At 52.5% G+C, this 13,982-nt stretch overlaps 1 protein-coding gene across 1 annotated transcript in view; it reads right to left on the bottom strand.

Annotated features, from left to right (window-relative positions):
- Nucleotides 1-10,886, bottom strand: part of LOC135910737 (neuferricin) — a 39,751-nt gene extending 28,865 nt beyond the window's left edge. The window contains exons 1-2 of the mRNA XM_065442802.1: nucleotides 10,860-10,886; nucleotides 9,703-9,763 (exon numbers count right to left, since the gene is read on the bottom strand). Coding sequence (XP_065298874.1) covers nucleotides 9,703-9,763; nucleotides 10,860-10,885 — 87 coding nt within the window. The 5' untranslated portion in view covers nucleotide 10,886. The remainder of the gene's footprint in view (nucleotides 1-9,702; nucleotides 9,764-10,859) is intronic.
- Between the last annotated feature and the right edge of the window lie 3,096 nt (nucleotides 10,887-13,982).

Here is a 13,982-nt window from a genome sequence, read left to right as displayed (position 1 = left end):
ATAGGCTATTGTGCAACGTGCATTTTGTCCACGGTTTACGTTAAACGACTTGCCATCCTGCATAAGTTCCTACAATAAATATTGGTGAAAACCAACGGTTTTCTCCTTTGAAACGAGGCTTCCTCGACCAGCCTTGGGTACAGCTAGAGCGAGGGCCAAGAACGTCGCAATGTCCTGCTTCAATGCGACCCTCTTCTGTGTCATGATCGACGTCGCGATGCATTCACTTCCCGTAAAACGAAGATGCTGGGGCCGAATTCACAAGGCGTTTTGTTCGTAAGTGATATTTATCCGATCGGCTGACCGCATTCTCTAATAATCTATGTCCAGCAACGATCAGGAAAGTTCGGGAGGGTCCGCAAAAAACTTCGCTGTGATACTATCAATATTTAGGTCACCGAGCTCCTGCGGGCGCCGCCGAGTCTGGTCATGCCCTGTCAGGCAAAGCGACGTGACACCTGACACAATACGTGAATACAGCAGTTCAGACGTCGACGTTGGTGCCTCCTATAAACGAAACCGAGATGCGGAAGGAATGCCGTAGTCGGCACTGAAGTCCCTAGATATTTCTTGGTGTTTAAAAGAAAGCAGGAAACCTGGGAACTTGAGTCGGCATGAGTAACGCTTTGCTTCGACGTGGTGTTTCTGGAAGTGCGCCTTCGAACTTGAACGTCCCCCTTATAAATAGCGCCCCGTGGATCCACGCGCGGCGAGTGCTAACCACTGCGGGGGACACAGGTGGCGACGGCTCCTGTCCACTCTCTTCGTTCTCGTCTTTGTGCGCTTCACCAGTTTCAAGATCGTTTACACAACGATCAACAGCTATCGCTTCGAGTAACAAACTATCGCTTCGAGTACACGCCACGGACACGACTCTGCCGAGTTTCATGGACCGACGACTGCGTGGTCACACCACGACAGGTGCAGGCAGAGAGAGAGAGAAGGGAGGAAGGAAAGGCAGGGAGGTTAACCAGACTGAGCCTAGTTTGCTGCCCTACAAACAGGTGCAGGCGTTTCTGTGGTTCCTGTGCCATGACTTGACCGCGGGACCGTGGCTTTTGCCCGGGGACGGGCGTGGATGAACTAGAGAAGAAAGACCCCATGCAGGGGTGGTTTTAAGCAGACCTTAGGTATAGGGTCTGGATCGAGAGACGGTATTCGATACGTGCTGTGCGCATCGCGCAATAAACCAGCTCCATTTTAGAGCACTGCAAGGGCCTGGCCCGAGCCCAGAACTGCTATGCGGCGGCCCGCCCTGGTCCGACTCGGTAGTTTCAAAACCGGGCCCGAAGGGTCTGGGCCCGGCCCGACGCGGCCCGGCCCAAAGCCCATGAGCGTAAGCGAAGCATGGTCCAATTCTCGGTAATCTTGAAGATACCATCTCCACAGGACATTTTCTATAGATAGTTTTGGTTGTGTCAGGACTTGGTCTGGCCTTGTTGTTGACAAATGAGCAGGTAAAATAGAAAGAAAGATTACGTATCCAACCGAATATGCTCGTGCGTTAACGTGGGACACTAAAGCTTGTGCTATAATTGCCAAATAGTTGCGCCGTCCTCCAGTGTGCCCGACATTGGAGGTCACGTGTTTAAAAGATAGCGCAGGAGCTGGGGGGGGGAGGGGGTGAATAGTGAGTGCGCGCTAGGTGGATAAAGGAAGAGGTAAGCACATTTTTAGAGCGCAGCTCTTTGGCGTCCGTTCCTGGGTTTCGCGTCGTCGTCGGCGTTGGCCTCGTAACCAGCTCCGCCCCCCTTCGCTGGAGTGGGAGACAAAGGACGCGAGCGGCGGAGACCAATGAGAGCGGCCCCTTCAGTGACGTGCGCGCGCGATGCTGGTGTCATGCGGACCCTCCTTACGGCTCGATGCGCACTCGTGTCTGGTCTCACCCGATCCGCTCGTTTCGTACTATCGTCTGCTCGCGCCACAGCTCTCGCCCGCGCCTGTTTGGTTCTGTTGGGTCGGTCTCGTTCGCGCTTGTTTTGGTTGTTATTTCGACAACAAACGGTTACAAATATCCCTCGAGGCCAGCGCACCTTCCACAACTTAATGCGGTGAGTGTAAGACTCGTATCTCCGCGAATCCCATTCATGCAAGTGCGACGACTGATGCACGGCGGAGGCCAATATGGCATTAAGGGCCCAGTTGTGAACGTCTTTGTGAACGTCTTTGAGAATCAAGCATTGGTGTACCAAGTCGAACATATATCAGTCTATTTCTCCGACCACAAAGCTTCCTTCATGACTGTCAAGAACTGTTAGTGGAGTCTTTGTTAAAGGAATACGTGGGAAAAATAAAAAAAAATTCTGTGATAGCGCATACATGTGTTGCTCGATTTCTTTGCCTCAATCTATCGAAAAGGTGAAACAGCTTATTTGCTGCGCTCAAATTTCGCATTAGGAAGTAACGTAATCGTCGGTAATTTTTTTCCTCCTCGGCGAGGCGGTGAACCGCTGTCCACGCGGCTTAACCCACTCTGTAGATGCTATGGGGAACTATAGCAACACTAAATCACATATAATATTGGACTGCGATGAAGACAAGCCTCCTCCTAACCTGATGGCCTCTCCCTGACCTGAAGCATGGGAGGCGGTGCTGCGCAGTTCTAGCCTGGACACCACACTCCAGGCCATAAAACGACTTGAAGAGGTTGCTATCAAACATCGATTGACGGCCATCTGACCTGCCTGAAAAGAGGCCAACCAGGCAAGCATCCGGTTTGCTACCCTACACTGGGGGAAGGGAAAGGGTGAACAGAAAGTAGAAAGCGGGATAGAGGGAAAACTGTGTGTGCACGCAGCAAAGCGCCTTGAAATCAGTCAAGTCCAAGCAAGTGCTCCGCCGATACGTTAGGCTGCCGTCATTCTGCTGTCTGAAGCTTATCTTGGTGCTTCCCCTTAGCTGGTGATGCGCGTTGAAGTCACCTGCGAAGACCAAGGAGCCGGTAGGCGTCAGCAGCACACTGCTGTACGTGGCAGTATATTGTTAAGGTAAACCCGAGCCTTTTTTACTTCAGTGCGAATAAAATGCTGCGGGTGAACCATGATGCTTACTCAAGACTTAATTACTGAATTGAGAGCATCCAACACTTGCATTGCACTTCGCGCTGACGGAGTGTGCAGGTTATTCAAGAGCATTCGAAAACTATTGATGAGAGATCGCAGTATCAACCACTTGCCGGTCTTCTTCGGGCAATTTGTCAGGAACCCGCGCTGTGCACTGTTGCGTACTCCAGGGTAGCGTATCGTACTGCTGCCGAGTTGTAGCGGCGCCTGCCTATCGAAGCTCAACCGACGATACTTATTGAGTGGCGTGGCGTTGTCGGCGGGCTGCAGGCATACGGTAGACCATGGCGATCAAGCAAGGGCGAGACGATTTCTAGTGCGAAACTTGCACGGTTTATTCAAAAGTTGGTGAAAGAAAATGAGAAGAGCATGAAGTGAGTAAAAGTACATTTCGGAGCCCCTTAAATAGGCTCTCTACAATCGTGGGAGGGATCTTGCTTCCGCCGACGTCATGTGACCGGCACAGAAAGTCTGCTGCAAGGAGGAGGAGGGCGTCCCGCTTCCGGTTATACCAAGCCTCAGGTCCGGGAAGTGCAGACGCTTGTCCTTCTCTTTTGGGCGTTGCTGGTTCACGGAAGTTCCCCTGTAGAGCTTGACAGTTCGAGGAAAGGGTCCCTCTAAAGTCACACCTACACACACAAAAGAGTCTTGTAAACACTGCGGGGCTTCCGCCAGACCGGCAGACATTCGAAATGGTCATGGCGAATTAGGAAGTCACGCTTCATTTCGATGAAGAAGGTCGGGTGAGAGAAATTCCTTTCTGCACGTGGTGCGGGACGAACAACCGTAGTAGGAGCAGTCACGCCTCATTTCGACGGGATATGGTGAGAGAAGGTCGGGTGAAATCCCTTTCTGCACGTGGTACCAGACGCCAACCGTAACAGCACTCTACAACGATGCGCAGCTGTATCACTTTACGTGGCTCCGGCTCCGGCAGTGGCATCGGCTGCGGCTTCGGTTGTGACTTCTGCTGTTGTTCCGGCTTCATTTAGTAGTGCGGACCATGTCGTATTGTTCTCCGCCATGACCTTGCTAGATTTAGATTGAATTCTGCCAGGCCTAGAGAGCGGAGGGGAAGGTGTTGTCGGATGGGGCGTACTCTTCACAGAGGCATCATCAGAGTTCTTTGAAATCCGACGGCGTCGGGAGCGTCGCTTTCTGAGAGCCGAAACAGCTTTCCGACGAGACGAACGGTGTCTCGCCATCTGGCGCGCCTAATCATTCCGCCTAACGCTGACGAAATAAACTTTTTCCTACATATAGTAGACAGTCTTCAAAAGTCACCAGTAGCATACCCAGCATATTACGGACCTGATGGAGACCCGGGCCGATTACGGGCCCAAGCCGAGCCCGAAAATCCTTGGCCCGAACCCATCCCGAGTCCGTAATAGAGATAGCTTAGCCGACCCCGATAACCTGCCTCCAATTTCCGGCCGGCCCGGGCCCGTTGTTGTGCCATTACCACAAGCCCGGATTCCGAATCTGCAAGATGCAGAATTTATCCTGCGAGCGCCCTTTGGACAAACCCGGGGCTGCGCCGAAAGGCACAGCGCCCTAATTCTCCCTTGACAAGTCAAGATGCTGAGCCGTCAGGCAGCGGTGTCCTGCGGAGAAGTATCGGCGAGCGACATGTCCAAACGTGCAACCAAGTGTCAGACAGCCCGGCGCCGTACCTCCTTTTGCCTGGAGGTCACCGCGCCCGCCAACTTTGAACCGGGTGGCCAGCGTGGTCGCTGGCTGGACGTCTCGGACGACCGTCGAGTGCTGGCTTTGTATTGGGCCGTTTGAGTGACAATGGTTTCTCGGGGCATTATAAGGCGCGACGCGGCCGCCTGGAAAACCGGATCCGCCGACCCACCGGGAGCATGCAGAGTGCCGCTCTCGAGTGGAGTGAGATGTGTCACGCGTTTTCGCCGGACGTCGCCGTGCGGGAACAGTCGCGTTTGATGTGAGCTCTCGGTCCCAGTGCCGATCCGATCTTGTCCTGTGTAATGACCTGTATATAATGTATAAAGTCCCTTTCGTTATTCTCACCGACGCCTGACTCGGAGTCTTCGCTACCAACGCTCTGTCACGAAACGGGTGACGAGCGCTACGGGACCACCTTAAAGTCGTAATAGTGGTGGCAGCGGTCGTAACACCGTGCAGTGCTCTACTCCATTTATCCCACTGTCTCTTCGCATCAGCGACATACCGGAGCCATGCTTTCTCAATAGTGGCCTGCACCGGAACATCGCTTCCCCTATCCCCGAAAAAAAAAATTCTGGTTACGCCACTGGCAACAAGAAATTACGTAATTTTCTTGATAGATCCTTTGTGGTACTACTATTTCTCATGTCCTTAAATGTACCTAAGATGTCCGATTATGTAACAGTAATTTGTTGCATAATCACACGAGGCCGCTCGAGACCTAACTCACCGTGCGAGCCCGGGCTCCCTCTCATAGGATGGGTGAGCGAGCGCGACCCCCTCGTCACTTACAACGATCTCACTCAGCACTATAAATTAGTCAAGCGAAATATGCCGCTACCGCGCAAAGCACTCAATAAAGCACAAGAAGTCACGTGCAGGCGGCTTCAGACGGGCACCTACCCATACCCGGCCTTTCTGCACAAAACCTTTCCGGACGCGCACCCTAACAATGCGCGTCGCTTTTGTAAAGATATATCTAGCCTTGCTCACATGCTCTGGGGTTACCCCCTGGCGCCGGGGGCCAGGACCGCCAAAGAAGAGTGGGACCGAGCTCTACGCAGGTCGGACCTTTAAGCACAGCTTTGGGCTGTCCATCGGGCCCGCGACGCGGCGGAGGGGCATGACCTCTCTGTCCCGGTGTAGGAGCGCCCCGCTGCGCTCTAATCGCGCGCACCGAGGGACGTCAATAAGGTTATTCATACATCCATCCATACATCCGACTGCATATCCTCCATAGTGGGTATGGCCTATATGTAGAAGCAAACCAAACCAACCAACTGCCACAGCGGCATACGGGTATGCGCCAAACTCATCAAGGTCATCATCATACGGGCTCTCGGACTCAGTCTCGCGCAGCCCATTTCGAGCGGACATGCTGGATACGCGACCATTGATAACACCTCGGCGATACCTGTGCTTCTGCAACTACGCCGTCTTCTCGTCCCTGCTCATCGTGCTCACCATCGTGGCCATGGGCGTGCTCAGTTACCTAGTCGTGCCTAAACGCCCCAAGCCCGTTTACATCGTCGTCAATTTCACCGACGAAGAGTTCGAGAATGCGTCGGCACCGTCCTCTTCATTGGTTGGACCTGAGGTCGTCGACGCGGCAGAGGCGGATCGCGATCTCTGTTCATCGCGGCAGTGTGACCGCGAAGCCGAACGCATCTTGGATGCCATCAACACTTCGCTGGGCCCGTGCGACGACTTTTACGCCTACGTCTGCTCGTCCTGGATGCGGAAGCACGAGCCCGGCAGCCTCCAGGACAGGACGTCCGTGGACTACGACATATTGGACGCCTACTCGCGCTTTCTGGTCAGCGTACTCGGCTGGAAGAACAGCGAACTGCCGGCTGCCAAGACATTGTTCGACGCGTGCATCGAGCCACCCGTCGGTCTCTTCGGAGAGCTCATCACCATGCTCTTCTACATGGTTGGACTGCAGCGTTGGCCCTACTCGGAGTCGGAACGCGTGCTACCTAACGAAGTCTCCGCCAGCGTTGGCAGCCTGTACCGGGTGCTCGGAGAAGACAGTCTGTTCCACTTGGCCGTCGTCGAGCGGCCCGACTCGACGACGCATCCGACCATTTCCATCGCCGAGCCCAGGCTGCTTGTCGGTCGCGCCGAGGGTGGTCTGCCGCTGGCCGACTTCGTTTTCCTGTCGAAGGCGCACGGGATACTGATGGACCATCTCCACAAACCCATGACCACCAATGTGGCCGCTGTCGAGATGGACCTGGCGAGACGCGCCGCGGCCAGGCGAGCTGCCGACTGCACCGACCCGCTCAGCGAGTGCATGACGACGCACATCGACCACCTGCCCGCATCCCGAGTGCTGCACTGGTCTTTGCTCGTCCAGGAGGCCTTCGGCGAAAAGATGGTAGCGCTCAACCAGCTGGTCGAGACGCCCAACTTTGAGTACCTGGTCAGCTTTAGCGACAAAGTGGACCAGCCGCTGAAGAAGGCCGACCTGCTCAACTACCTGGCCTTCCGCATCTGCATGACGCTGTCGCCGCTCATTGAGGACGCTGAGGTGCGGCACCATCTGGCCTCCATTGCGTACGGTCGCAACCCTCGCTTCGCGGAACCCCTGCCCGTGGCTCGCTACTGCCTCCGGTTCCTGGACCACTTCGAGCCGGCGCTCGTAACACTTCTCGCATACGACCGCTCCGTGGTCAAGCTGAGCTGGAAGGTGCTCCAGTTTCTGGTATTGGACCATCTCAACTCCACATTGTTCACGTTCCTGGGTCAAGACTTCAGCCGGCGGTTCTCGCCGGAGTTTTCAGATCACGTCGCACGCCGGCTCGCCACCGTCAAGTGGGAGCCGTTGATGCCCCAGCGTTTCTTCAATAAGACCTTCAGGGACAAGTACTTCGCCGGCTTCACGAGAGAAAACTCGAGCATATCGCTGTCTTCTTTCGTCCTCTTCTGGCTCCAGCGAGCCGTGAAGCGCCGGCGCGGTCCCGTCGAGACGGACCACAGCGAAGACCTCAGGACCGGTTGGGGGCACGGCTTCCTTCGCACGTGGCCCGCCCTCGGCTCGCCCTTCGGACACCTCGAGATACCGCTGCCGGTCTTCGACCCTGCCATGTCGAGTGACCCGAAGCTGCACGCTTTTCACGTAGCGAGGGCTGGCGCCCGCATATATCGAGTCGTCTTGGGCTACGTGTATTCGCTGGCGTACGGTTTTTTCTACAACACCAGCACGTCCGACCCAGCGTCCGTGTTCGAAAACCTCCGAAGCTGTCTGCAGCAGAGCTACACCGAGATGACGGCGCCAGCCGCTGGCTATGCCGCGATTCCGTCCATCGAATACAAGACGTCGGTGTCGGACATGCTGGACCTTATGGCAGCCAAGCTGGCCTTCGCGGCCTTCGAACAGTGGACGCGAAAGGAAGGCCTCAACTTCTACTTCGCCAAGGCCCTCCAATTTGACCAGAAGCAGTTGTTCTTTATCTACTACGGGCTCAGCTTTTGCGAGAACGTGAACCCGGCGGCGACGCGGGGAGAAGGCGACGCGCACAGCTCTGCCAGGAACCGTGTCAACGGTCCTCTTCGGCACATGAAGGAATTCGCGGACGCATTTCATTGTGCCGAGGGCTCATTCATGAATCCTCCGAAAAAGTGCAGCGCATAGCAACATTTAAGCGATATGATAGAAATGTTTTTTACTTACTCTCCTCCCTTGCGCATCTTCCTCACTGTGCAAAAATGTGGCCGCAGTATATATACTATATAGCGCTCCATGGAATACGCACGAACACAGAACCTACATATTATAGAGTGATGCTCACTGATACGATTGCGCTTACGTTTCTTGTATGATTACGCCGTGTGGCTATCTGCTTCTCCGATACTGGTCTCAAGTTTTCTAACTCTTCTTTAATACAACTCTGAGAATTGAAATATGTGTCGTCAGGTTGATAGCATGATAAAGCGAATAAGAACGCGTTGATTGTAGTCTGCGCATTTACTGGTAGCTGCTGCAAACAGAGGTTCTATTGGAACTTATTTCGATTGATTTGAGGAGCACCTGGGGAGTGGAAGGTGTAGTGATTTTTAGGATGAAAAGAAGAGAGAAGTGCAGTGCCGTAACTGTCTCTCAAGGGAGGGCACCTCAACAGCCCTGCACAGGGTAAGGGGAGTGGGGAGAAAAAGATTAGAGAGAGAACGAAAGAGAGCGGGAAAAAAAAAAACAGGAATAAGCATTCAGTCTGCGGAACCGTATTTGTACCTTTACAGCTGAGTGCTAACGTAGAACGGGACTGTGGCCTTGAACTATAATAAGCTTGAACCTTGGCCATAGTATACCGGTCAGAGGGTATATTCGCGTACTGATACGATGACCTATCTGTCCTCTGTTGTGTTCAATATTGCAGCGAAGTATCTCCACGGATAAGTTGTACGCATGCACCGCGAGCACTGCTTATTTGAGCGTAATTAACGGGCCGTCCACGTGAAAGTGTTATTTCCAAGGCATCGTTAGTTTTTGAAGGTTTACGAGTATTGCTGTGCTAATGCAGCTTTGTTAATGGCCAGCAGGACACTATTGTAAATTTTAAATTTTGCGGGCCAGAGCACAAATACGAGCAAGTAAACGGTTAACTTGTATACAAACCCATGATGTTCAAGTATATAATGGCGAAAGTAAAAGCGCCTGTCATCCTCAGCAGCCCTGTATTGTATTTGCAAAAACGAACTTGGAAATTTGCGCTAAGTGGCGTCTCAAGTTCGCAGAGAGAGACGCCGCTTTTTCCGGATAGCAACGCCACCTATGGGTTAGGAGTTGTTTTGCGAAAGTGATGACTTGTGCTCGAGGCGAAAAACAATGCAAGGAAATATGCCTCGCACTGCAGCTGCTGAACTTAATATCGCATTTCACTAGTTCAATATCGTTTCGACTGAATGTCCGCATCGACCAGGGTTTCGGCTATATCGCTACTGTACCCACCTTTTGAATGCTCGAGAAAAGAGGAGCAGCAAGGATCACCTTCTGAGAGACTTTGGAGGCCCTGCATAGTGTGACGACCCGAATAGGCAACGAATATTATGTGAGAGGGGCAGACAGCAATGCCGAGCACATGGAAACGTCACTACAGGTTATACGGAATAAGTGCCGGCCGGCCCACACAATTTAACATGTGCTTGGTCCGGCAATGACACAAAACATTTTACAACTTCCCGCGACCGAGCTCCGCAGGTGTCCGCACCAAATGTGTACTAAATGAGTTGTACTACGCAGTACATACTGTATGCACGCCTGTAACCGGCATTTAGGTAGGTCAATGTCAACAGCGGTCGAAGACGGTTTATGTCTCTGGAGCCAACGTTTCGACACGAGGACTTCATTGTCTTCTTTAGGGCAACAAGTGTTTTCCTATTTCACTCTCCCTCACCCATAATGAGGGAGGAGAATATACAGGGTATTTTTTTAGCTGCAATAAATTCTGAAATATTGCCTGTAGCCGATAGCACAATTATAGCCCTTGACCTTAATTGTCCGATGAGGCGGCCCATTACTTCGAGAAATCAAAGTGCTCAACTCAAGAATTAACATAAATATAATTATTAACCTTCCTAATTATTTCATTTACGACAGACATTTCAATCTACGAAGTGTAGCTGGATCAGATACCGGCCGTGGCAGCCGCATTTATATGGGGGCGAAATGCAAAAACGTCCGTGTCCCGTGCAGTGGGGTCACGTTAAAGATCCCCCGGCGGTCAAAATTAATCCGAGCGCCTTATAATGAAATCGTTGTTTTTGGCACCAAAACACCCCAAAATTCCATTTAAATTCAATTGTAGCTAGTGAGTTTGCCAGGCATACCGTTTGGAATTAATTTTGAGCATGGCACTGGTTTCAAGATATATGCGCCGCCAAACGTGCGCTAAAAATACACTGTTGCTCCACTCGCTTCTTAAAGAAAGTGCTATTTTATGCATCGCGATGCTCAAAAGTAACTGGTGTTTTCTCGAGTTTTAGCGTTTTCTCGTGTTACAGGCGCACACCAGGATTCTCTCTTGAACGTCGCTTTCCGTTAATATAATGTACAGCCGTTTGCACAGTGGTCTGCACCCAAGAGAAAAGGATGACTGGATAACATACTGTGATTCCTCACCAAAACAGGGCATATGGTCACCGATGTGCGCTTTCCCCACAGCGCGCGGTCTCCACACTTTAAATATAAAGTCATCCGGCCATTGTAGTCACAACGAGAGTCCTGTATAGCGTCAAGCAGTTGGCGCACTAAGACATCCAGGACACGTATATAGCGCTTCCCTCAATCAACCAACGCCTCTGTGATGCACGCCGCTATGTAGCAACAGCACTGAAGCACTAAAGCGGCAAATGCTCCGCTCATCGCCCCTTCTCGTGCGCGCGTGAGAAACCGAAACGACGTATACCGCGAAGCTGTTATTGCCGTGGACCGACGAACAGCACACGTCTACTCACGCTCTCTGTGATGCTAATCGTCGTTGCCCGTCCGGCGGACAGGACACAAGAGCGTGTCTGAAGCTTGCCGCCCAGCGTTGTCGGTAAAAGAAAAAAAAAAATGCAGAGCAAGGAAAAGTCGAGGTGAGGAGCAGGCACGGACAGGTGTTATACGTGTATAGACAAGCGTTTTAGACACGATCCATGGGCTCAGACACGACGTTGCTCCTCAGAGGCGACGACACGTACACGCTCTTGAAGAAAGAAAGCTCGACGAGTGTCGAGAGGCGTGTTTTCTTTTTTCTATTCGTCCAGACGACGTAAATCCAAGCGCGTATATAGATGTGGACGTGGCCGAAGTGAAGAATTCGGTCTTGTCTTCTTAGCTCAAAAGTACAAACAAACATCGACTGCTGAAACATCCAGATCAAAAGAAAGCGATGGGAGATGGAGTTCCTATAGACACGTGCGCAGAGCGAGTGCGATGGATACATTCGCCAAAGCGGACCCGACGAGCGCTGCTGCTGAGACTTCTCAGAACTGGCAAGCTCCGTGGCGTCCACACTACAGACGCAGGATGTAGTGCCTACGCAGCGCAAACAAAGGGGGAACAAAGTACAGGCGCTGAACTTAAATGTTTGCTCAATGAAATACGACCTGCACACATTCGTCAGTACTCCCGACGTATGCAACTCTCGCTGTAGACTATATCGAACGTGTCATGTCGACGCATGTCAGGAAGTGCTGATGCTATGAACTTGCAATCAACTGTTATTCTGTGTTTTTATGCGAAGCATATTACGAGAGCTCAACCCAGCTCCTCAGGCGCGGCGGCATAGCGGCGGTGTCGCCTTGAATACCACGTGACACCGTGACGTCACGACAGAGGAGAAGTGGCTTTGGCTCAACTCTTGCAAGATGGGCTGGGTGGGAATCGAACCAGGGTCTCCGGAGTGTGAGACGGAGACGCTACCACTGAGCCACGAGTACGATGCTTCAAAGCGGTACAAAAGCGCCTCTAGTGAATGCGGTGTTGCCTTAGAAACGAGCTGTTTCTAAGGCTCAGGCGTGCGTCGCTTGCTCAGGCGCACATTTCGTTGCCGCGCCGAACGCTGCGTTGCTCGACGCTCACCGCGTCCAATGCGGGGCGTCCAAGGCGAAGCAGAGTAACGCATGAGTTGTTTCTTCGTCTAGCCGAACCAAATATAGCCAAGCAACAGCAGTTCACCAAGCTAAACAGTGGTTCAACAACTAAAATAAAGGCTAGTATGCTTCGCATCCTGGGCTTAACCTTACCTAAGCCACAGCCATTTTTTTGTAGCCTTCTTGCCACGAGCGTGTATTGCGCAGTACACTTAATGACGGGTAAAATTTTTATTCAACGATTGCTCTCTTTTTCCTAATATTGTCCGTGCGAGAACAGTTGGAATGCAGTGAAAAAGCTTTATTATGCACAATTAGAGAATAAGGTTTTCTAGCTGTTGCGTATTCCAGAACGTAGACATAGGATTTATATATAGCTATAAAAAAAATGACGCGAACCTGTCTTCTGTACTCCTGGTTCTCATCCTACGGCTTTTTAGCGCTAGTTAAACATATCTCACTTTAATATGCAAGTTGATGGCACGCTGGGGGAACGCTTCGGAGCTTTCGAACGCTGTGGTCGCATGATGCATCGGCTCCGTCTTTTTTCGTGTGCTGTGTCCAAATTCTTGCCTCGACTCTCGTGATTTTTGGATCACTGGTGCTGTAAGTGACCCGCTGTCGAACGACACCTCTTCAGCGGAAATCGGACCTGTCATCTTCGGTTCATCGCCGTTTATTCGAAACATCCGAGCCCCCGCGCCCCTGCCGCGCAACGCCGGCAGCGTGCGTCGGCGGTAGCAGCTGCAGCAGCCATGAGTCAGGACGGCGTCGTCGACACGGTCGACATGACTACGGAAGAGATCCTCGATTGGCGCGAGAAATTTATTTACTCCGACGCCAAGAAGCCTTCGCCAGCCTCGCCCAGCACCCTCAAAACTCCACCACAAGTAAGCCACATTCTGCCTCGTCCTCCACCACTTCCAGCCGCAGAGTACAAAATAATTCTTCGTGTACACGGTGGAGTCAACTGCGCCAACATACATCCAGTCTCTCTCCGCGACATCGTCATCAAGTCCACTGGTCTCTCCACGGCTGCAGCATCGCTAGATCGACTCCGGGCCAACGAGATTAACAACACAATCATCATAAGCACTCCCTGCATGGACAGGGCTGATCGTTATTTGAAGATCGCCACCCTCGCCATCATGGGCAAGAGCTACGAAGTCTCCACGCACGTGGCAGACCCTAAAAATTCGTGTAGGGGTATCATCAAGCTGCCGGCCTCCCTGGTAGAGGGGAACGTGTTGGCTAACCTTCGAGAGTCCAATCCAGCAATCAACATCCTAGCTGCTCGAAGAATGGGCTCTACAGACTCCATCCTGGTCACTTTCGAAGGCTCAAAGGTCCCCTTCTACATTGACTACCTCCGCACAGACCTCCGCTGCCGACCATATCGACAAAAAGTGGAGGCGTGTACTAAGTGCCGGCAGCTTGGCCATCGCCAAGACGTCTGCCCCAATGTGACCATATGTCTCTGCCCAAAATGCGGCATGCCAGATCCTCCTCAGGACCACAGCTGTACTCCCACTTGCATCATCTGCACCGGAACACACGAGACTGGTTCCTCAGAGTGCAAACTTCGCTACAAACCACGGACACCGCCCCCGGCACCTCCAGAATCTAAACTGCCACTCCCGGCCAGGAACGCTG

This window comes from Dermacentor albipictus, chromosome 2, assembly GCF_038994185.2.
Source record: "Dermacentor albipictus isolate Rhodes 1998 colony chromosome 2, USDA_Dalb.pri_finalv2, whole genome shotgun sequence".
In the NCBI taxonomy this organism is placed as follows: Eukaryota; Metazoa; Arthropoda; class Arachnida; order Ixodida; family Ixodidae; genus Dermacentor; species Dermacentor albipictus.
This window is presented reverse-complemented; position numbering and strand designations above follow the sequence as displayed.